General features: G+C 36.3%; 3 protein-coding genes across 5 annotated transcripts; 2 read left to right on the top strand and 1 right to left on the bottom strand.

Moving 5' to 3' along the window:
* The first annotated feature begins 70 nt into the window (after positions 1 to 70).
* Positions 71 to 4,434, top strand: LOC7478731 (uncharacterized). Of its 2 annotated transcripts, XM_024608229.2 has the most exons (4): positions 71 to 1,232; positions 1,352 to 1,431; positions 3,720 to 3,763; positions 3,958 to 4,434. In XM_024608229.2, exons 2-4 carry the CDS (start codon positions 1,353 to 1,355, stop codon positions 4,174 to 4,176), a joined length of 342 nt encoding a protein of 113 aa, XP_024463997.1. In that variant the 5' UTR covers positions 71 to 1,232; position 1,352; the 3' UTR covers positions 4,177 to 4,434. The 2 variants fall into 2 exon arrangements, with proteins under 2 accessions (XP_024463997.1, XP_024463996.1); XM_024608228.2 differs by having other exon boundaries at positions 71 to 1,431.
* A 4,804-nt stretch (positions 4,435 to 9,238) lies between these two features.
* LOC18102086 (QWRF motif-containing protein 2) lies at positions 9,239 to 16,755 on the top strand. Its single transcript, XM_006379106.3, has 6 exons — positions 9,239 to 11,157; positions 13,759 to 13,878; positions 14,922 to 15,038; positions 15,128 to 15,217; positions 16,160 to 16,267; positions 16,355 to 16,755. Exons 1-6 carry the CDS (start codon positions 9,721 to 9,723, stop codon positions 16,433 to 16,435), a joined length of 1,953 nt encoding a protein of 650 aa, XP_006379168.2. The 5' UTR covers positions 9,239 to 9,720; the 3' UTR covers positions 16,436 to 16,755.
* Positions 16,756 to 20,979: 4,224 nt separating this feature from the next.
* On the bottom strand, positions 20,980 to 22,412 carry LOC7469628 (LOB domain-containing protein 39). 2 transcript variants are annotated; one of them, XM_002313869.4, is made up of 2 exons: positions 21,955 to 22,412; positions 20,980 to 21,785 (listed from the first exon to the last, which is right to left on the bottom strand). In XM_002313869.4, exons 1-2 carry the CDS (start codon positions 22,136 to 22,138, stop codon positions 21,346 to 21,348), a joined length of 624 nt encoding a protein of 207 aa, XP_002313905.1. In that variant the 5' UTR covers positions 22,139 to 22,412; the 3' UTR covers positions 20,980 to 21,345. The 2 variants fall into 2 exon arrangements, with proteins under 2 accessions (XP_002313905.1, XP_024464259.1); XM_024608491.2 differs by having other exon boundaries at positions 21,961 to 22,331.
* Between the last annotated feature and the right edge of the window lie 1,849 nt (positions 22,413 to 24,261).

The following is a 24,261-nucleotide window of genomic DNA, read 5'->3' as shown; positions in this document are numbered from 1 at the left end:
CTGGTATACACCTGGCCGCATCACAATGCTTGTTAAATGATCTGGTGGCAGCTGCCATCTTTGGGTACTGAGATTTTACCATCTTTCTGGTACTTTAATCATGGTTTACAGCTGGTAGGGTGCATCGATCCTCGTATAGTTTGTGAAGAATAAAGGTGAGAGGCTGCATTGTAAATGTGGGTGAACATATCAATGGCCTCTACTTTTGTTTTTTCTCTTTCCTACTTTCCATGGTAATGTAGCGGGGTGATCACAGGCACTTTTTCAGTTTTTTGAAGCAAGGGGAAGATTTATGCTCTTCCTTGCTCTGCAAAAATTACATTTTGAGTCTGCTCAACTGTCAAATATTACATACAGTGTAATTAAGAGATGTAAGTGTTGCTATAACAAGCAAGCCTTTGAGCGAACCTTGTTGGAGTTCAGTGGGTGTTGTCAAATTTCCCACCCTTTTCTCCCTCTGCTTAATCCTGTTATAAGGTGCAAATAGAGGTGTTCATATGCATGCATAATTCATGGCGTGATCTGTCAGGAGAATGTGGCCTCTTCTATTCTATGCTATCCAGGCAGATAGGACTCTTGAATGTCTCACTCGAGTACTCAGCGAATCTTGAATGTGTGAGGTATGCAGGGAGGACTTACTCACCAACGCGATCTCGAATTCGTGCCAATTTTTTCAGGACTAATAAATTAGCATCTACAAAACGGAGCTGGTCAGAGACTATATCCTAAACAATACTGAAGCAAACCAAGCACTCTACAGGAAAATTGATCAAGTGTTCTCGGAAAATTGCTTCCGAATGATCTAAATTCTTCCCAGTACTGGAAGATCCTTTAGGATCCTCCAATGTATTCGGAAGGATGATCACTGGGAAATTGAGTTTTTAACTGAAGATGACAATCACTGGGAAAGGGGAATGCAGTATTATAAATGCTTCTAATGTAAGAGAGCTAACTTTGGAGTTCATGTATAAAAATTGCAAAATGTGAGACAAAATGCTTGAATTTTCTCCTGCAAAGAACACACGCGTCGTTGTCAGGTGTAACACTGTTAAAAACTTCTATTAAAGAGAAATTGATGAAGAAAACGAAGGAAGCTCATTTCAGTTTTCAAGACTGTTTAGAGTGATGACCAATGTCTTTTCGACTGTCTGCACAATTCCATATGCCTTCCTTTTCCACAGCAAATCGGCACCATAAAGTCCATAATCACTCGATTCTCCTCTCTCTCACAGGTGGTCAAGGGGCCAACTTTTAGAGTTACCAAACAGCAAACCCCCTGTTAAATTGTTCGTTTTGCCACTGGCGTTTAGGGAATCTCAATTTGTTCATTTGTGATTATTGACATGGCAAGGATGTCTGTGTTTGGATTCTGGGCTCTGATCCTCCTTGCTGGAACTGCCTGTTTGTCTTCCACTTACTCGTCTTCTCATGGTAAGCTCTATTAACCCAAGTTTTATATAATTTCATTTTAGTACTTTTATTTCATTAAATTTGATTTAGCTTTTCGTATATATATTCTAAGTAAATTTTCAAGAGGTACAATTATAATTTGTTCGCTCCTTGTTGCCATATCTCCATCCGTTTCTCTGCCACAAGCTTGCTGTATTTGTAACAGTTGTTAAGGTAGAAAGAAGTACAGAGTTAGAATGCTTTGCAGATGCATCAATATCAATAATTGAGGCATCACTATTTTTGTTTTGGTCATCTCTTACAAGCTAAAAAGGAGAAGAAGAAGAGCTTCTTGATTTTCATGATTGATTTAATAGCACTAATTCATATAGTTTAGGCGACTGTATATGGGACTCACTTTGGTTGCGAAACCCTATTCCAGTGATGATGAACTTTCCCTTGCAAACTCCATTACTATTCAAGCAATGAGTCCTTTGGACCACTAGGCCATATCACTTTCTGTTCCCAACAATTTCCTTTTCACCGTCCATCATCTATGCATGTGCCTTGCGATCATAAAGTAAAGTAAGCAATCACCAAATGTTTTCTTTTGATAGCAAGGTTTGCAATTAAAGGACCATGATCTAGTTTCACCATTCTTACTAAGTAATGTATTTAGAATTATCATTAATTTATAGAGCTAAAACTTGAGCGGGGTCAGAGAAAATTCTTTTTGGCACTTAAACGCTGTCGATTTTAAGAGTGTTCAAAAAATCAATCCATCTATAATATTTGTGTTATTCGATCAAACCCGTGAAGTTAAATAATATGAATATTACAAATAATAATGAATAAAAAAGACTTAAAAAATGAATATCACGAATTGGGTGGCGGGTTAGGATTTTCAAAAACCGGTCAATCCAACTCAACTCATATGTCTTTTTTTTTGGGTTATATATTCTGTTTTTTTTATTGCAATTAATTTTTATATTTTAATCCATTTATTCAAATGATCAAACCCGTGAAAATTAGCAATATAAACCCAACACAGAAATATCTATAATATTCAAAAACAAATTAGCCCAATTTAATATATTTAACCCACTCAAGTTCAAAAAAAAAATTAAATGGATAGGGTTTTAATTTGTAAAATATCAAAAATTAAATTAGATATAATTTTAAGATAAAACCTGAACCAGCTATATCCGATAAAAATCCTATCAGATTTTTTTGTAAATTCTCACCGCGTGTGTATGAAGATTGTACTCTAATAGTGTAAAATTTATTTATTTACTATCGGTTCTCTAATCTCACTTCCTCAATTCACTTTGTCGGTGCAGAGCATGTCACGGTTTGGTGCTCTTATCATAAGAATTCCCTATCAATTATCATTACCTTTTCCTACCATTAGGTATTGTATGATTAACATCACTTTACAGCGGGTGCTGTCCTCTCCATTTTAGCTGCTTAACAAGCACATATGCTGCGGTCTTGATCCTGATGATGCTAACATCTTTTTGTGCTATCATGTAGAACTTAGGTTTGCGAATTGAGCAGACTTTGCTCACTCATGACATGCTCTGCACCGACAGACATAGAAGCACCAAACCGTGAAAGACTATAATCATCCATGTAGAGCTAAAGAGAAATTGCCAACTTTTACTCAGGTCATCTGTTCTTGATCGCATTGCCCTAACCGGACGTGAGCAGGGACTGATATATCTTTCTATATAGGAAACCTGACCCAGGACAATAATGATTCCTGATTTTACCTCACACTTGCCAAACTGGACCACTGATAATCATGTAGAAGATAGGATTAGCTGAAGTCCATTTACTCTGGTGTGTCCCTTGAGGATGATTGAGGACTAACCTTTTCTTGTAATCACCTTATCCTTTCTTTACAAAATCAGGCATATTATTTCATCTGGTTTTCATGATGACACGCATTAACACGCCACAGAACCCATGCAAAGTTAAATTCGTGCTTGCCAATCTCGTGTTACATTTCACAAATTCTTATCAGAGCATGTCTATTTTCATATACTTGTACTGCAATTATTTACCTGGATCTCAGGTTGAACTTTACATGGGTCTAAACTTAATGAACATGTCAGGTCATGGTTCTGCATAACCTAGTTGCTTAGCTTAATATAGTGGTCAGTGGTCCTACTTTTCCATATTAAGGAAGATGTCATATGAAATTGATTATTTCGAGCTCATCGGACTTTTGTATCATGACCTGTGACAAACGAAAAAGTTCAAATTCTTAATTGAAGTTTAATACCGTCTCTTTTCTGATCATTTCTGTTATATCGAATTAAACCCAGATTTGAATTTCCCCAATGCTACAACATCATTCAAAGAACCAAAGGTATGCTTCATTCTGTAAATTCCGACTCAACCCTAAATTTACTCTGCAGATGAATTTATGAAGCTGTAAAGAAGGCATTAGTTTGTGCTGTTGCATGTAGGCTGCGAAATCCAGTATCTTTAAATATATTAGACTGTGCTAAATGTCAGATTAATGGATTCTCTGGTTATTTATTTTCATTTCTCTATTTCCAGGAGGGATGCTATAGTCAGCGCATTTCTAGTGAAGAGATTCAGAAGGACAACATAAATATGGAGGGCTATAGCAAGATCGATCCAACTCCGAAATCTACTGCCACCATAGTATCCAGACCAATCGAGCATGGCACTCTTCTCATACCTTACATTCCAGGACCAACACTGCTGGATCACCCGAAGCAAGGCAGGTTCAAATCACCTCCTTCGCCTGCTTAACCATTTTATCACCAGCCAAAAACAAGTGCTTACATCAGACATGGTAGTTTTGAAATACGGAGCTATTTCAAAGTTGAGGTTGTTTTCTGAAGTCTCTCACATCAGGTAGTCAGCATCATAAGCTGTCCTTAGTTTGTTTGCTTGAATGATGAAATCTTAAAGGCAGACTTATATATCGCATCGTTGCAAAATTACTTGTCTAATGCTTGTTTTTGGCTTTTTGGTACAAAAGGATGATCTACTTACCAATTCCGAAAATGGCACTCGTTTTGCGTAGTTAAAACTCATTTATGTGACTCCTGAAACCGAAACCTTCTAGCAGGCATTAGTTTGCTCTCATTTAGTGCCCAGGTACATCATTCAAGCTGGTAAGGTGTAGCCTAGCAGATCTTAACTAATGCATGCTGTAAAGTGACCTTAAATGGTCACATACACTGAAATCACCAACATGAAAAATAAAAGCACAGGCATGCTAAAAGTGACTGCAATAATCTCCTTCACCAACCTCCCTGACTATTGTTTCTTCTCTTTCAAGGTAGTTTGTGTGCCCCTTTCACATTTCTTAATTTCTAGCACCAATCAATTATCTCTATCATTGAAGTACACATCTGGAATTCTCATGAATGCTTCATCTCTCCAATTGGAATATAATTATACCACATCTTCTCCTTTTCTTCACCATTATGGTTTCTTTTCTCATGGGTTTAACTGAGTTTTGGACCTTATCCTCTCTACCTGGGATGCAAATCCCTGAGAGAATATAATTGTGTCATCCATGAAACTTTTGATAATACAAAATCATCTAGGCATTCAAGTAGTGCATCTTTAACATCTTAGAGGCACATGCTAAGCTGTTTATTTAATAAGCTACTGAATTAAATTACTTCAAGATATGTTTTCATTCCTGCGTGTGGTCCAATTGAAGATAGAAAAATACTGAAGGGAAGTACTTGTGAAAACCTGCAGGTCACCCATCATAGGTCTAAATTGTAATGGTTGAAAAGGGAGGCTGTGTAAATTGTCCAAAATGCTGAAATCATATCTTGTATCCAATGTTTCTTTTCGTTTTCTGAATCTTTCGTTCAAAGAAAAATACAAGGCACATTTTTTTAATGCAGGCACAAATGACTTTCCCCATGGTCACGTTTTTTCTTTTTATTTCATCTCTAATAACAAGTAGATGTGAGGTTGCAGTGAAAGGGAGCTGGAAAGTAACGAGTCCAGACAAAATCATACTTCCAATTATATTATCACTTTCAAAGGAGGTTACCAAATTAAACAAACATCACTTAAGTGGTTGTATTACTTTTAAATTAATTGTAGCATGGAGTATATTTTAAGTCACATGCCTTCCAGAGTTCTATTATCATCATTTCTCTGTACAGCCATAGCTTAACAAACGGAGTTAAAATACATCATGCTCATCTTCATCTTCAGATGAATTTTAATGGTGATTTGGCTTTCAGACTGTTTCCCAATAGTATATTAGTTTTATATATATATACATATTTGCTACACATAGGAGTCGCTAGCTATGTGCAGTAAAAGTCACCTGTGGAATACAAAAATAACCGCAGCTAATCAAACTATATTTTTGCGTGCAGTCGCCGCCCCCTTCCCCTGGCGGTCCCCCTTCAATTCTAGTAATTTCTCATGGTGAGGGGTACAATTTTATTCATGGTCCTTGTAGTTTGTGACTTTAATGTCTAGTAAACCAAACTTACAGTGCCATGATGAACAACCAGCTAACCAAAGCTTTGGTCGTGGTGTTCTTAGGTTTTCCAAGTTGTCTTTATTCATTAACCATTAATTCGTTTTTGGGTTCTCCAAGTTATTTCAGGACTAATCTTTCGAGGTTCTATCAAGCGTTAGACGGGAACCTCAGACCACTGCTTAAGCGCTTCTCTTCCACTTATGACAACCTTTGTTGGTTAACCATTAATTCCTTTGATGTAACTGATCTATTTGGGACACGGGAAACGAATTTTTTTCTTTCTTTCTATGCAAATACTCGGGTTAAAGGACACGAGTAATTTTTCCACCCTTTCTGTATTTTCTTATGTAGAATATAATTTACAAAAAAATATTTTAATATATTTTTAAGTAAAAAATAATTTTATAAAACAGTGTAGGCCAAAATACCAGACAAACCTAATTTTGTCAACTAAAGAAGTATGGTGCACTCACCAATTTGAATGCAGTAGTTACTCCTGTTTAATTAAAATACCCGTTTACACAAATTTGAGCATGCAGTTAAGTCGTATTCAAGTTATGTTGAAGTTATATATGATTAGAGAACTGTAGCAATCAGACATGCGACTCTATACCTCTCCATTTCCATTTGCAGTTGACTATCATTGCTTGCTGTTTCTTTTTGGATCACAACTAGTCAACTAGGTTTGGCTTCGAAGGGACCCAATGCCAAATAACTTCAATGGAAAAATAAATTTTGCTGAGGATTTCAGGCAATCGACCTTGTTTCATAGTCTTGAAACATAACTGCTGAGTTCAGGCACGTCCAAGACCAATTTAGTTAATATCTAATGGTCCCCTAAGCACGACCTAGAGCTGAGAAAGCAAGGCTAGCTAGCTGGTGGGTTGTAAGCGGGGCAAGATGACGACAAAGTTAAGGAGGGAATTCTGAGAATTAAAAAGCGTTAAAAGCAAGGGTTTTCAGAGGGGCTGAGAGAGATAGAATGAGATGTTGCATCTTATTATATAATTATTAGCATAAGAACTATGATTATTAACTAACGAATGGGTTATATAGCTTAGCTTAGCTTGCAAAAATCAACAAGGCAAGGCGTTTGTTCTTGTCACTCTTAAAACTTTTCTTTAAGCTAGTAGCATTTTCATATCGATGACACCAGCAAACTCCTTGTCTGCTTGAGAGCTCTTTTCATCGATGCTGTCTCTCTCAGTCTAGCTCAGGTAGCCCCCTCTTTCTTTATCCCTCCGTGTTCTTTTAATCCCGTTAATGTTTCATCTCCTGCTCCGTCGATTACTGATCCAGGAGGTTAATCACACCCACACGAGTTCTTTTTCACCTTCAAATGTTTTTTTTTTTCTTTTTTGTCGCGCCATGATATATTATGTGATGAAAAAAAATACACCTTAATTATAAGATTATTATGCAGGTACAACAACAAGAAGTAGAAAAAGAAAACATGCTGGTTTGATATCAATAGATAAAAAAAGGGCTAAAAAATACATTTTAATATTATCATCGTTGGTTTTATTATTTAAATTGAGAGAAAATCAATTCATTCGTGTTTAATATTATGATACATAATAATTTTTAAAAGTATTTTTAATATTTTTGACATCATTGTATGAAAATCATCATAAAAATTAAAAAATATTTTTTAAAACTAAACATACCTTTGAATATACAAAATATAATTTGAAATGAAAAAATAAATGGAGCAGTAAAACGAATGTTTCGAAAGCTGTATGCTTGTGGGTGTACGGTTGTGTAGTCATTGTGAGTACTGTTGAAGGACTGTATTTGAAAATGACCCAGTGTGAGCTCAGGCTTATGAGTGTCTATGCTTCTTCGCTAATCCAACAGCAAAGAAGTGACTTCCTAACGAGTGACTTGCAAGATGCCAAGATCGTGTACGCACGCGAGATGCTCTGCCAATTTTGCAATTATTTTTGTACACACATTTGGTTTTAGACAAAACAATTCTTTTCTTTTGGATTGGCTATAGATGCTGCTGCCTAGGAGCCTAGTTGGAACTCTGTCAATAATTATTATTTTTTTAATTTAAAAAAAAAACAGTTTTAAAATTCAAAAACAAACAGAATCCCACTGGGTTTTTTTATTTTTTTTTGAAGCAGCTAGATTCGTTCGTGCCTCTACTGTTTAATTATGGTCATTACTCGCTAAGAACACTGTTTAATCATGTTCAATTGAAGGTACACGAGGGTGTCATTGCTCTATTAATTTCTTTTTTTTTTGCTGGGGAGCCCTTGGGGCCAGAAATTTGGTTCACAGACATGATGAAAAGGATCCATAAATCAAGTAATGTGATGATAAGAATCAACGTAGATGACCCCAGCAGCCCAGTTTTGTCCTCCCCGCGAGGGAGCTATAATTGTGAGTAAATGCTTAATAACTTGTAAAACCACCTGGAATTTATTTTAAAAAATTAGTTAAAGGAGAGGAATTGATAGTTCAACTACTTTCAGTGACTACTTTCTTTTTTGGTTTTGATTGCCTGTATCAACTTTCAATTGTTACAGTAACAGCGCGTGTTAGAAATAAAAAGAACGGTTGTTTTTAAAATATTCTTAAATTTTTTAAAAATATTTATTTCCTTTTCTTTCCAAAACTCATTTTCAATCACAACTACAAACACCCTTAAAATACTCGTCTAACATTAAATGAGTGTTAATTTTTGTGTTAGAAATTATTTTAGTGTGGGAATTGCTATTCAAATATTTTTAAAAAGTTTTGATGTGATAATATTAAAAACTTAAAAAAATATATTTCATTTTATATGTTTTTAATTAAAAATATTTTTTTAAGATAACTAACATGTAATATCAAATAAACACTAAAATTTTGTTTGGTAATATGGTTTAATTAGCTTTTTTTAATGTTTTTAATTTTTAAAAAATATCATTTGATAATTTTATTATGTTAGTGTAAAAACTAATAAAAATATATTATTAATTAAAAATATTTTTACAAAAAAAAAAAACTTGTAAACTCATTATCTAACACATACCAAATCTCTCTTAAGAGATGTGAACATTTTAATATAATAATAACATGGAATGGAGTATGATGACTTGTGGACTTAACAAAGTACAAGCATGATTTTATACAAATGCCTGGTTCATCAAGTGTCACGATCTTTGATTAGTTTCTATAAAATAAATTAACAATCATCATGTTCTTCCCCTAAATCATGAAAGATGGGCTCTGCACGTACCTAACCAGCCAGAGAAATTAAGTTAACGGGTTTCTTCATGTGTAATGGAGACAGAGACACCACCAAGAAAAAAACATAAAAAAACACTACCTCTCTCAAACAAATACCAGAATTTTAGACAAAAATTAAGGTGTGTAGGGTAGACTAGAAAACCCAAACGAAAACCATACTCTTAACTATAATTTAAAGTTTTATCAGAACTTAGAAATGGCACAAACACAATTAAATTATACTAACTTCTCTTCAAAGATTCACCAAAACCCACACCCAAAACACACACTCACATAAGCACACCTGTGAGCCTCTCCTCTCTCAAATGTCAAATCTCACCTCTCTCACCAACTCTTTCTGATCTCTCTCTCTCTCAAAACCCAAAATAGTAGTAAAAGCTAAAAATACAGACTGATCCCTCAGTAACCCGTTTTGGGTTTCCTATTTCTTGCTCAAGATCCTAACTTTCACCAACTTTTTTTGCAGGATTTAGGCATGAAACCTACAATGTTGTGTCTTTAATGGGAGAGAAGCCATAAGCCAAGAAAAACCGAAACTTTTTTCAAGAGGCAATGTGAGAAACTCATAAACCAGATTTATCACACACAGAATGGTGGCTGCCATTCCTCAAGCAGCAGCAGCAGCTAGTTCAACTGACAAAACCCCTAATCTAACAAGACCCCCACTTTTACCTTCAGAGAAAGACCACCAACAAAACAATGGTAGTGCCCACATTGCAACAAGAAAACCCAGGGGCAAACAAGTACCTTCTAGGTACCTCTCTCCCTCTCCTTCCACTTCCACTTCTACAACCACCACCACCACCACCACCACTTCAAGTTCTTCATCTTCCAGTTCTTCTTTTCCAAGGAGATTTGCTTCACCATTACTTTCAAGGTCTACAAATTCTGGACCTTTACACACACCATTAACGACAACTACATGTTCTCTTCCTTCCGGGTCTAAAAGATCCCAATCTGTTGATAGAAGGAGGCCTGTTACTTCTTCAAGGCCAACAACACCAAACCCACAGCGCACTGCAACTGAAATATCAGCTGCTACAAAGATGTTGATTACTTCAACAAGGAGCTTATCAGTTTCTTTTCAAGGCGAGGCCTTTTCGCTTCCAATTAGTAAAGCTAAGTCTGTGACACCACCACAAAACAATGTGGTTAGAAAAGCCACTCCTGAGAGGAGGAGAGCTACTCCAGTGAGAGATCAGGGTGAGAATTCAAGGCCTATGGATCAGCATAGGTGGCCAGGGAGAAGTAGAGAAGGGAATTTGAAAGAGCGGAATCCACTGTTGTCCAGGAGTTTGGATTGTAGTGTTGTTGTTGGTGGCGGCGGAGATAGGAGGGTTATTGGATCTGGGTTTTTTGGGGTCAAGTCATTGCAGCAGTCTATTGTTGACGAGGGCAGGAGGTTGAGCTTGGATTTAGGCAATGCTAGGCAAAACACAGATACTATTTCTGTAAATGAGTCATCTTTTACTGGTGATCTTACTGCTTCTGATAGTGATAGTGTTTCCTCTGGTAGCACTTCAGGAGTGCCAGAAATTGGTAAACGAAAAACTGCTCCCCGTGGCATTACTGTTTCGGCAAGGTTTTGGCAGGAAACCAATAGCAGGTTGAGGAGGTTGCAGGATCCAGGTTCACCCTTATCTACTAGTCCTGGTTCTAGAATGGGTGTTTCACCAAAGGCTATTCAATCAAAAAGATTTAGTAGTGATGGTCCTTTGTCATCTCCAAGAATGCTGGCGGCTTCACCTATTAGGGGAGCTACACGGCCTGCATCTCCTAGTAAACTTTGGACAACTTCAGCTTCATCTCCATCTAGAGGGATGTCTAGTCCTTCAAGGGTGAGATCAATGAGTAGCAGTTCACCCTCAATTCTTAGTTTCTCTGTTGATTTAAGGAGAGGGAAGATGGGGGAGGATAGAATTGTTGATGCACACGTGTTGAGGCTTTTGTATAACCGTTATTTGCAATGGCGGTTTGTAAATGCAAGGGAAGATGCTACCTTCATGGTGCAAAGACTGAATGCAGAGGTATGGTAAACTGACATCATCTAGTATGTACATTGTTTTCAATTTATTCACTCCAGTTCTCTTTTCTTAACGTAGTTTATATCTGGTGAATGTGTTTTTCATTGGTGATAGTTGATGTGTGCTTTTTGTTAGTATAGTTGATGTCTTCATTTTGGCTTCTGACCTTGAAAATAATTTCCATTTGAAATCTGAAAGTGAATGCTTGATGAATTTCTTTCACCGGGTGCTAGCTTCTTTATATTCACGGGTAACATTTGCTCTGGCATGATGTAAACTGTTTAGGACTTTAAGCATCAACAAATAGTCTATAGAGTGGAAAAACCAAGGAAGCATTTAATAAATCCGCTTCCAAAGTTCAAACAATGGAGGACAACCCATGAATCTAAGCAAGTGCATTTCTGTGTATGTTTTGTGGAGAGGATAGGTTAGTGAATGAAGGACCTTGACTTAAGCTGATTTGCAATGGTGCTGGAAAAGGATGCCATTAAGGAGTTTGGAAACTTGATTAAGTACTTGCTAGAGATAGAGTTTGCTTTCTAGATGGCTTTGGCCTGCTATTTTTTAAAAGGAGTGCTACACTATTGATAAGGACAGACTTCATTATGCAATTGAGGATTTATGCTATCTTAAATTCACGAGAGCCAAGCTGACATAGTCTATCTTTGTGCCTAGGACAATATTCTACACAATATAGTGCTTTCTTTAGATAGAGGAATGGCCAAAACTCCATTCGCTCACTGTTCCCAGGCGATCTGCATTATTTATACAAGACCCATGTGGAATTCTGGGGCTTAGGTATGCGACAAGTACCTTAAAGAAACATTTACATACATAATCAATACAACTCCAATATGGACCCATTTATTGTTTTGGATTGTTCATCTGAGTCCATGCTAGAATGGAAAGCAACATTGGGCAGACCGAGTGGGAACTAGCAGGGTAGAAGATGTATTTGTCTAGAAGGGCTGTTGACTATACAAGTCTTCCCTTTTAATATAATTCAATTTTCACAATTAGAGCATGGATGCGTAAGAAATTTGAAAATGTTCAAGGGATATTTCTGCTGGAAGAGTGCTAAAAGTGGAAAATGGAGGTGTATGAAGGAAGTTCAAATATCATTTTATTAAATGTGAATATAAATGTTTTAGATAGGATAAGGAGGTTTCTACTTTGAATAAAGCACTTTTAGTTCTGTGATTTTGGTCTTGTGAACATGGGAAAGGACAGTTTGAGGCATACAAGACAAGTTCTGATTTCATTTTAGTAAATGTGAAAATACTTATTTTAAATAGGATAAGGAAGTTGCTACTTTGAATAAAGCACTTTTAGTTCTGTGATTCTGGTGATATGAGCATGGGAAAGGGCAGTTTGTGGAGATGGATGGTAGACTCAAACAAGGGAAGTGGATGAATATTCTCCATTATAGTTGTGGTCTTGTGGAAAATATTAGAGGAGGTTGGGGTATTTTTCATTTTCTCTGCTTGTGGTATTTGGATGTTATGAGAGATGCTTTGACTTGACTGTTGAGTGGAAGCTTTAAATCCCTTTTTTCTGCTATTGCTTTTTATCAAGCTAATAGTGGTCAGTGACCTGCTTTTGAGAATTGTTTCTTGATGCTGTTATAGAGGTCCTTGGAGGCTTCGGTATCTGAATATCTTCTGTTCTCCTGTCCTTTGAGGTTTAGAAGATGGGACAGGATTGAGAATTGGTGCTAACACTTCCATTCTGGGTAGTTTCAGAGTTTGTGGTGTAGGGTATGTCAGAGTTTTTAATGGCTGTCCAATATGAAAAGAGGCGAACTTATCATCTAACTCTTTTTACTTATTCGGGGTTGTTTCTCCTTCACATGGTGCCTTCTCTTCCAAAAGCACATGGAAGGAAAAGTTGCATCCTAAAGTAGGAGTCTAGCCTTGTTTTGTTTGTTTACCAGCCTTACTTGCCTGACAGGCATGTTTGGTTCAAGCTGGTAAAGTCTAAAGGGTTAGGGTAAGTTTAGCTCCTGTTTCTAAAACCTGTGTCCCCCCCCCCCCCCCCCCCTAAAATAAACCCTTTTATTCTGAAAATCTTGTTTGCCTAGCTGTTCTTGAAAACAGTTTCTGGAATGTTGTTTCCACCAAAAAGCTCCATTATTAACAACAGGAAGAGGTTGGTTTATGTGTTCCAAAAGCTTTCCTAAAGAGATGTCATGAAGAAACAATATTCTGCTTAAGAAAAATTTGTCTAGTTTTTTTTTCTCGCTTGTTTCTGAAATACATTTTAGAGAACAGGAACCAAATAGGATCACCAGCATTCAGCATAAATGAACTTCTATGCACCTCAAGGTTATCCAATACTCTCTCCCTCCCCTTTTACTTTGTATCCAGTTTTGTGTTTCATTGACGACTTTTTGTTCGCATTGACCATGTGTGGCATTGCTTTAATTCAGGAGCTTGTTCTTGCAGTACTGCCTGCAGAAACTTCTGTTTGTACTGGCTTCTAGGCCCTATACACTAGCCTGAAACAATTTTATTGAAAAGAGTTAACGTTGTTGCCAAAATTTCAGGATAAATGTAGCAGACACATTGCTGTGATTTTTATACTCGATGTTTTTCTTTGTACCAGAAAAATTTGTGGAATGCATGGGTAACAATCTCAGAACTGCGGCATTCTGTCACTCTCAGAAGAGTCAAGTTACTATTGCTGAGGCAAAAGCTGAAGCTGACTTCTATCCTCAAGGGACAAGTAAGATTAAGATATTCACTTAACTTTTGTTATGGTATTGAACCTCTTAATATTTCTGATAAATTATCTTCTTTCAGAACTGGATTATCTCTTACCCTCTTTATATTTATGCTAAGCTTAAATCTTGATGTTTTGAACGGCAATGCGTGATGGAACTTCAATTTATAAAGTGATGTAAACTGGAAGTAACTTGGAAATGTTTAGAAATCAACCACATCACTCTATGGAGATTTGGGATGCTATGACCAAGTATGAGACACCTGTCTTGTTTTTCTGGGGGCTTTCAGGGAATAGTGAGAATTTTAACATCTAATTTTTGTCACCATCATTTTGCCTTTATATCTTATGTTTGTCCTAATTTTGCTGCCATTTCATCTCTTTTCCTGTATATCATATCTCTTTACTTGAAGATTCACAGCTTGAGAATTAGTAGAAAAGTTAAACCTGGGAGATCAATTTAGCCTTAAAGATGCATATGGTTTGGTATTTATACCTGTTGGACTCAGACTGATCAATTTCCCTCATACTGTGACTTGTTTGCGGCATACAGATTTTGGATCTGCTGTTTCCATGCTCTTACCTGCCATTTGTGCCCCAAACACCTTCCAATATATCATTTTCTTTTGATGTTAACTTTTATTTGGAACCTGACCTGAAAATAATGAAGACTATTAAATTGTTTCTAAAATTCATTTAGAGGGGATTCTGAAATTGTCCCATGAGCTGGTGAAGCATTTAGAGGCCTTGGTGTTTGCTATGGTATAGATGCCTGTAGAGCTTTATCTAGATTTCCTTTAGTTAATTGTTAATTTATTTAGGAGTAACGTTTTCATATGAGTTGGTCTTCCACCTTCTATTTTAAAGGTCACCGATTGATGAATTATTACTTACCAGCACCTTCTAAGGATTGGTCATGTTGATTGTGTTGACTTAGTTGACTGTTATTTTTCCCTGTTTTGGCACTGCCAGAAACACATTTAGTTTGTAATCATTCTGCTTTTCTCATCTTTATTGCTGAAGTTTACTGTACTTGGTGAATGCAGATTGCCCATTTAGAAGAATGGTCACATCTTGATAGAGGTCACTCGAGTTCTCTGGAAGGAGCAACCGAAGCTCTGAAGGCCAGTACTCTTCGCCTTCCTGTTGTTGGAAAAACAGTGGTATGTTCCTTCATTAAACATCTAAGATGAAAGGCAGCATTTTACAAGCATAATACCAGGTTAACAAACTTTACTTTCCTATGTTACAGGCCGATGTACAAAATCTGAAGGATGCTGTTGGTTCAGCAGTTGATGTAATGCAAGCAATGGCATCCTCTATATGCTCGCTATCATCAAAGGTAGCTCATTCTTGTAATTATAGTTATATATAATATCATGAGCTCGAGAAAGGGGTCCATTAACTATGAATGTCTTACTCATGCCAAATATTCTTCTAAAATATAACATAGTGCCTTGAAGACAAACAATGAGTTATTTAGCTTTGTCTACTAGTTTTTAAATGTAAGAACAATAAAATATAACAAGGTGTTCTTACTGCTATGTTGATGAAGAGTCAGGTTTTGCTAACTAGCTTGGTCACCCAGTTATGACTCTGGTTTGAGGGAGTTTGGTGGATTATTCCCAGTCTGGCTCACAGTTTGCCTGGTTTGACTGGGTGGACAGGTCCTGCCTTTTAAGTGCTGGTTAATGCAGTCCGCCACTACTAATGGTTTCTTTTTACCTTTAGGCAGTGCTTGGCATTGTGTTTGGAAGCGATTTTAAAAAAATTTAAAATTTTTATTTTTTATTTTGCTTTAAATTAATGTTTTTTATGTTTTCAGATTATTTTGATATTTTTAAAAAATAAAAAGAATATTATTTTAATGTGTTTTGGAATAAAAAGCATTTTAAAAAACAACCTCTACCGCACTCCCCCCGCGCACACACTCTTCATACCTGAAATCCCATTCTCCCTAAAAAGAAAATCAGTCTTGACCTTTCAAGTCAGTGAAACAGACATTAGCTCAGTCATTCAATCTTGATCTCCTATGACATCGACTGTCATTCCTGAACCCAATAGTGCCAGTACTCTGTCTTCTTGTTCATGCTGTTATCTAATTCCAAAGTGCCAAAGATCTTATTGAGAGTTTATTTATTCTGGCGCTGATAAATCAAGGGGAAGGGGCATGGAAAAAATGCACTATTGCAAATAAACTTGCTTATAATCATTTGGTTGCCGCTTCCTTGGACTTTATAGAGATGCCTTTACTCGCACATCTAAAACAACTTGTCATTCACAGGTGGAAGACATGAATTCATTGGTGGCTGAGCTTGTTAATGTGACTGCTAAGGAAAGACACATGCTTCAACAATGTAAAGATTTCTTGTCCACCTTAGCAACCGTGCAGGTAATGGTTCTTTCTTCAGGCTACACCAGGATTAGCGAATCATTTTCCTCCAAGTCTGCTTATGAAATATTGTATATTTATGAACAGGTTAAGGATTGTAGCGTGAGAACACATATATTACAACTTAATCGTTTACCAACTACCACCAGCCTGACAACACGTGTGTAGAACTGATCTCACTTGACCACTCACTCTAAAATGCTAACATCACTCCCGACTCTTCTTTTTCTTTTGGGTGGAGGTGCACTGAAGGTAATAAACATGGATTGAATAGTTAGTTTTGGCTTCACCTTTGGCATTTTTTTGAACCAGTCGTGGTCTTGTATTTCTTTTATTCCATTTATCTTTATATCCGAAGATGACAGGAAGTGGTTTTTCGCCTCCTACTAATTAGCTGTACACAGCAAAAAGGAAAGTAATGTATATTTATATATGTAACATGCACGGTGGTTCATCTGATTACTGAAAATTATGTAGTTCTTGATCTACTTGTTCTTGTAATCTTAACATGATGTTGTCAACTTGTCATTCCTGAATTTCTGGTTGGGAGAGTCTAGTTACAAGGCTTAATAGTTAGTTCACTGAACAAGTGATAACATTGCAAAACATGGTGTCTGAGTTGAGTGAAACCAGTCATGGTGTCGGCTCTCTGCCAAATCTTTATGTTCACGATTATGCATACGTTTGGCGGGGCCTAGCATGGACATTAGTGATGTGCCTTGCTCCAAGTATCGATGAATGAATATGGGCAGACCTTGGCATAGAATACTCAAAACTGTGAATTTGTTTACTCGAGAAATGTGTAGCTTGTAGTACCGAGTTAACCTGTACGTATTGAATGAATTTTTCAATTTACCAAGAATGGATTTGGCCATTTCTCCTTAGAGACTTTGATACGCTAATCTGCGGGGGGGGAGGGCTGGATTTTGCTATCTCTCTTTGGAGGGTGAGAGACGGAGGTACACTACCAAGCGAAAGAGTCGTGTATTGCCACCTCAAAAACAATTAAAAATAAATTTTATCAAACACTTACGATGATGATTTTCTGAAATTCTTCCCAATGACATTTTTCTACCTATAGTAAAAATGGGTGTGTGGATATCAAAGAAAAAAGGAGTGCTAAGCGTATATATATTTCTTCACATACATTACATTGACTGTATGGACTAAGAAAGTCAGCGACAGCTCATGTTGTGGCAGAGCTTCCGGCGCATGGGGAAGTGAAAGTCCACAGCCTACCACCAACATGAGCTGCCGGTACATAGAATCCATCTTCTACTTTTTAACGAAGATCTAACCTAATTTTTAATATTATTTCAAGTGTAATAATAGAATCCATCAATACCTTTCCATCTTTAGCCGCCTTCTCCTACAGAAACATATTTGTCGAATCTCAGAAAAAGCAAAACCTTTCTTTGATTCTTGTTATGGTTTTTCTCTCCACCTTTTATTATTATTGTCGAATAAAACAAGAAAAGCACGTTTTAATTGTCCATTCACATGTCCTGTTTTGTTTGCCATTTCTTTTTATCTCATGGTTTGGATAAAAATTAATGGCCACCCACACCTTGGAGAGCTGACATTGCATCTTCAGAGTTTACTAAACTTCTTGCTGCTCCTTAAACTGTCTTGCTCTCTGTTTCTTTAGAGCTTCAATCCCCAATCAAGTATTAAGAGATTATTATACTGAAAACTAGTTTAAAAACAAACTCTAAGCTATAAAAATTAGGGTGGCTGTCCAGTAATCATGGCATTGAAAACAAGGCCAAATTGTTCCATCGTATGGTCAAATCTCGGATCTTAATTAATCATGACTGCATATCAGGTGTGTGAAATGTGAACTGTTGTAACTTTAACATTTCAACTTAATGATTTGAAGAACAGGACGATGATTATTTGAAACGAGGAAAGGTTATCAAGGCATGATTTCATTATATATGGTTTGTGGATCATGAGAAAATCTTGCATTCCTTTCAATTTGAGTGTCATCTGGTTTATGGGACCCTAATATACCAGGAACAAGTTTTCGACAAAAATCTTCCATGTTGGTATAGTAAACCAACCGATAAGCATATTTTCGGCTTGCCGTTTTCCTTTAAGCTGGAAAGATAAAGAACATGAAAAAAAAAAAACACAATTTTCTCCGTCCAAAAAACTAGCTAGAAAACTATTTTTTCAACTTTCTAATGAGTTTGGAAAAAAACAATTCAATGCTTCTCCATGGTTTTCTTTTACAAGTTTTTCACTATTTCTGAAATGAAGGAAAAATAAGCATACATTTTTTCTTTTATATACAAGTAATTTTTAGCCATGTAAATATTAAAATTATTTTTTTATATTTTTATAATTAGTTAGTGCTGTAAATTTATTTTTTATTATAAATATAATGTAAGGTTTTAGGTTTTTAGTTAACAAGTACAATTTTTTCATGATAATATTTAATTTGAATGAAAGACAAATAATGTTTTATAATTTCTTTTGGTACACTGGAAATAAAAGAAACAAAAACTAATCTCCTCTATGATATCTAGTGCCCATCGAATCTGCAAGAAGAAGAGCACTTAAACCTGGAGGTGGATTCTCCCGTGCATACAAATCTCAGCGAGATTTCGAGCACCATGCTTTGCCATGAAGTCAGCACACGAGTTGGCTTCTCTCAATAAATGAAGAAGATGAACCTCCCACTCTCTTGAAAGAAGCTTTTTGGTATCCACGATAACAACCCCAAGTTTTTGAAAAATGAAATTCCCATCATGAATTCGTCTCGAGGCATTTATACAGTCCAAATTGCAAATGATCTTCCTATAGCCTTGGTTCCAAGCTAGAACTAACCCATGTTTAATATCCAGAAGCTCTGGAAGCAAGTTAGTGTCAAATCCTCCAATGCTCGAAAAACCCACAAGCCATTTCCCTTCATTATCCCTAACGAGGCCTCCAAGACCAATCTTCCTCGAGTTACCTTGCGAATTGCCATCAACATCCAATTTCACGAATCCCACATCAGGTCCGCACCATGAGATAGTTTGCTATTTTCTAATGCTGACAGCTTGCTTGACCCAAGCATTGCAAAGATCCTCCTTAAAAAGATGAATTTGCCTCATGTGCCAATTGTCACCTGCATAATTCTCCCTATAAGCAATGATGTTTCTAGACCTCTAGATCCACCAAATACCCTCAAGAAAAAGGAACGAATCATTAGAAGAAACCATTTGTCTACACCGTTCCACAACATTTATGTTCCAAAACCCGAGAGCATTTACTAGTCCTATATTTTTCCGTATATATGATTCTAGCAAAGTGACAATCTTGCAGTCAATGCAAAACACTTTCCTCCTCCTGGTTGCAGCAGCCACAGATATAAGTATTAGAAATATGTTGTTTGTAGCGTAGAAGCTTTGTAGGAAGACAGTCATGAATAATATGCCAAACCATCATCTGAACTTTCTCAAGAGCTTTTACCTTCTAAACCCTGATCCAAATTGGGTTCCCTTGCAGCGCTGTAGATCTGTCCAGTAGCTAATGAAAGGCAGACTTAGAATTGTAAATACCAACATCATTAGCTTCCCAAATAATCCTGACATCTGGATGAGGAGTAGCCAGAATACGAACAACCATGATAAAGTGTTAGACACATTCTGAAAGCACTGTCATCAGGTTTCTAAAGTTCCAGTGGTTATTTTGCCACAGATCTTGTACTTTCAACTTGAAGTCACAGATGTGAACAACATCAACCTGTGAACCACCTTATAATTAGATTGCCATGAATATAAATATTAAGATGATTATTATAGATTATTTTTTTGTGGAAAATAGCTGTATTATTCTCGATGTATTTTTATTTTTTTAAGAAAATCCTCTTCTTTCTTGATAAATGAGTACATTTTTCAATGTTTTATTGTATATATAATCATGTGTGTGTTTATACTTGATGATTATTAAGAAAATCAAGAAAGGGTCATGGATGGTCCATCATATGTATTTATGGTGATGAAGCGACAGAGCCAAGTAGTAAAATGATAATTCGACATGCAACCCATTTTCTGGATTGAAGAGGGATATGTTGCTAGCCTTTTGGCTATTGGTTACATGAAGAGGCCATGAGTAAAATAAATTAACAAACAAACAAATAGTGGAAGGAAAAAGAGAGGGAGAGTTGGAGATAGGCTACAAGTACATGTAATGGGAAATCCAGTGCTGACAAACCGACTATCGGAGGCCTTGAGTTTGGGAAAGAAAAGGGGCATAATGAAACAGCAAGTGCCTCTTTCATGGTAGCAAAAGCCATTGAAAGTCATGAATGGCATCAATCGTGCTGGGCATATCTTTCATTCACTATCCAAAATTAGAAAGCAAAAGCGGATAGAAGTAGAATATTAACAATCAATGCACCAAACGCAATGAAATCATATGATATTTTATTACCTTACCAAGCCTTATACATGAACTAAACTTTCTACAATGTTATGATTCTTCTTTGTGAGTGGGACTCTAGTAGTGTGGGCGGTTCGATATGTTTAATGGCTTGGTACATCGGACAATAACTAAAGGTGAAGAATGACTCAATATTCCAAATTCAGAAAAAGTGGATACATCCATGGCAATGATCCAAAATCATCACCTCAACTTCCCAACTAAATCATTACCATCTCCAACAAATAGTCATACCGCCATCTTGGAAAAGAAATTACAGGATTAAGAAGAAACTAAGAAAGGGATCGAAGACATGGTTGATTTCTTTATTCATATTAATGGCTTCTAGCCTTTCAGCTCAGATGCTATTAACAGCTCATGTTAACCCCTCTGCATAGAATAAAGTGGGAAATGATACTATATGCTAGCTAATTAATCTCCTGGGAACTATCAAGATCTTGATACCTGAAAGCCCTAGAGAAGAAACTAATGTTACGCCGAAGTGAAAAATGACTTGTTCAGTCGCTCATGTATGCGTATTCAACATAACACTGATAACAGACAACAAAAGCCTCAATGGTAATACATGAATAACTGTTGATAAGTTTCTCTACGACAGAATCATTTCCAGGTCTAATAGATGTTCCAGCTCCTCCTCCTATAGCTTGTTAAACAAACAGTCTCAAAAGCTTTGGTTCACCTCCATCGTGAAACCTGCAATTATTCCCTGAACCACTCTCCAGTGTTGTGGTTTCAGACTCTTCTGGTGGTGTATCCACTCGCTGGTACATCAAGCGAAGATCAAGATCAGTCCTCATCGGTCCACGTTTGGCCGCATCAACATCCCTCTTTCTCTTCAATGTTTTTGATCCTGAACTGACGTGATCTGATGGCGGCCTAAAACTATCACATTCCGAAACATTATCAAATTCTGGTCCGAAAACTCCGCCCTCGAGTTCTGGCTGTGGTTCTACTGTGCCGCGGCGAAGCACCGTCCTCACCGCCTTCTGGCATACATGCCAGTTTCCTGTCCAGAGAAGCCCCACAGCTCCAGTAACTGGGTTCACTGTTCTTCCCACGGCCTCAAACAAAAGCGATCGAAACAATGCTGAAAAGACCAAACCAACCAAAACAGAAACTTTAAGCTAGGTTTAATGGTTCTTAAATATATGATCAGGCTCTCAATTATCAAGATTTTTCTTTGTGATGCAAGAGAATTGAACTACTTTAGATCTGATAGTTCTTCTAGTGTACATGCATGACGTTTAGAGACTTACAGGGACCTTGGCTTTTGGGCACGGAGGAGATGAAGGACATGAGGCCGGCACGGCCAAAGAACTTGGCAACAAAGACGGTGGCATTAGCTTGAGCTTGGGGACTATTTATCCACTCTATGCATTGTCTAAGAACACAATCCTCGCTACATCCCTTTCGAAGAATTCGACAGCCATTGCAGCTCATTGTTCAAGATTTTTCTTGGGAATGAAAATAAGATTGTAAGCAAAGAAAAAAGGATTTCTTTCTTTGGTCACAAGAGAGAATATATAATTGGTGTTAGAACTAGAGAGAAGGAAAGTTACAAGTAACCATATATAGAGAAGAGAGCTTGCACTAGGAGATATCTTAAGTGGATAATAATTGAAGATGGTTAAGCATATTTAATTGTCCATGGTTAGGTTTAGTTAACTGTGGTTTAATAAGGTATAGCCATTTTAGGGTTAAGCTCCAAAGAGAGTGGGTGAGAGAGCAGCTGCGTGTTTCCGCGAATGATTGGGTTTCCTTTGCCATTTAACTACGAGTTCATTTCTCTGTTGGAATATTCTTTTTTTTTTCTGTTTTCTTTTGTTTCCCTCTGAGTTTACTGGGAGAGGGTGGAAAGATCGGTAGGGTATTTTATATATATATATAGTTACCAAATGTTAGTTTGAAAACATTCAGTGCATATAAAAATATAATTAAGTTTATCAGAATTTGCATCCTTCTGTATCTTTCCTTTCGAGAGATGAAACAACAACTAAATTATTCGAGCATAACAATGACTTCGTTGTCCGAATCACCTTTCACATCTTGATTCCAAGCGAAAAATCTATCTATGGCTCATTCAAGATAAGCAACTTGTTTAAAATACGAAATGAAAAGAATTTAATCTCCAGTTTATTTATTTTTTTATTCTTATGAATCTTGATGTCCACTCAGTATCATCGTTGTTTTTGTTTTTGGATTAATATCGATGTTCGGGTCAGTTTGTATACATCTTAACTAATCTCACGTGTTTTGAAGTTAACGACCATATAAGCCTCCAGTAGCCCTAAAGTTTGTAAGATTCGAACTGGTGATCTCTAGAAAACAAACCTAAAATCTGAACAGTTGAGTTTTACCTCTTAGGTTTATATCATCATTGTTATTACTATTATTATAGAAAGTAAAAATAAAAAATAATAATATATTTATATATATCATTGTTTTTCATTTAATAATAAAAGCATTCTCAGATTAGTTTGTATTTCAATCAAAATTAATTAATTTTTTTTAAATGAAAGATGTATATGCGATCATCACTTGTTTAACCATTGACGTACGGAGCTCCTGATACTAAGTGGCAACATTTGCAAAGTGAATGCGGAAAATGGTAAGAAATTAAGCATTATTCAACGACTAAAGACGAGCATGTATGCATTGCAGTTACAGGCCATACGTGGCATCGTTATCAAATACTGAACCAATATGCATCCACATTTATATATAATATTTAATTAAAAAAAATATGTACGGTGTAGTGTATATTAATTCCAACAAACTAAATAAACTACAGATAACCAAAGTTCGTGGAGAATGGGATTCCAATACATGAGGCATCGATATCGAGTTAGCTTTATCAAGGCATGGCTGTTGGTTACCGTGGTGCAGGGTAGTTATTATTTTTTAAAATATTTTTATTTTATAAATATATTAAAATAATATTTTTATTTTTAAAAAATTATTTTTGATTTAAAATATTTAAAAAATATTAATTTAAAGTAAGAAAATAAAATTTTAATTTATTTTTAAAAACATTTTTAAAATATAAAAATAAACACGGTGGCACAAGGAGGAACCACCCTATTCGTTTGGCACTGCCTTTGTAATAAACGATCAAAAACACGAGTTGCCACAATTTCAACCTGTCTTTAGGCAATAGACTAACCATTTACTTTGAGATAAACGGCTAGCAAAACTACGTACAAAGCTTTCAATTTCTTACAACTAATTGTAATTAATTAACAGCAAATCTATTTAATTCGCGACTCGCATATATAGAAACCTTTTGATTAGATAAATTATTAATTAACACCATGTTCTGGGCCGGTGACTTGTAGCCGCAGCACATTTTACACGGCCTTAGTTTTTCTCACGGTTAGGATCAGTCTCAAACTATTTAATGTTATGTATATGTTGCATTCTAATCCCTGATCTTGAAAAGTTGAGCGCAATGGTCCTTGATCCTCTAGCAAACTCATATTATACATGAAAATGCATCGAGATGTGTACATCTTCGTAATTCATTTACCTTAATTAGAGTTAATTCATGAATAATAAATTTGATT

The sequence above is a fragment of the Populus trichocarpa genome, chromosome 9, assembly GCF_000002775.5.
Source record: "Populus trichocarpa isolate Nisqually-1 chromosome 9, P.trichocarpa_v4.1, whole genome shotgun sequence".
In the NCBI taxonomy this organism is placed as follows: Eukaryota; Viridiplantae; Streptophyta; class Magnoliopsida; order Malpighiales; family Salicaceae; genus Populus; species Populus trichocarpa.
This window is presented reverse-complemented; position numbering and strand designations above follow the sequence as displayed.

Bases quoted from the DNA above. Each gene is read 5' to 3' on its own strand.
- LOC7478731 (XM_024608228.2), top strand. From the start codon at position 1,344: ATGGCAAGGATGTCTGTGTTTGGATTCTGGGCTCTGATCCTCCTTGCT. The intron at 1,432-3,719 runs GTAAGCTCTATT...AATTAAACCCAG, and splicing joins CACTTACTCGTCTTCTCATG to ATTTGAATTTCCCCAATGCT. The intron at 3,764-3,957 runs GTATGCTTCATT...CTCTATTTCCAG, and splicing joins CATCATTCAAAGAACCAAAG to GAGGGATGCTATAGTCAGCG.
- LOC7469628 (XM_002313869.4), bottom strand. From the start codon at position 22,138: ATGAGCTGCAATGGCTGTCGAATTCTTCGAAAGGGATGTAGCGAGGAT. The intron at 21,786-21,954 runs GTAAGTCTCTAA...TGGTCTTTTCAG, and splicing joins GCCCAAAAGCCAAGGTCCCT to CATTGTTTCGATCGCTTTTG.
- LOC18102086 (XM_006379106.3), top strand. From the start codon at position 9,721: ATGGTGGCTGCCATTCCTCAAGCAGCAGCAGCAGCTAGTTCAACTGAC. The intron at 15,039-15,127 runs GTATGTTCCTTC...CCTATGTTACAG, and splicing joins CTGTTGTTGGAAAAACAGTG to GCCGATGTACAAAATCTGAA. The intron at 16,268-16,354 runs GTAATGGTTCTT...ATTTATGAACAG, and splicing joins CCACCTTAGCAACCGTGCAG to GTTAAGGATTGTAGCGTGAG.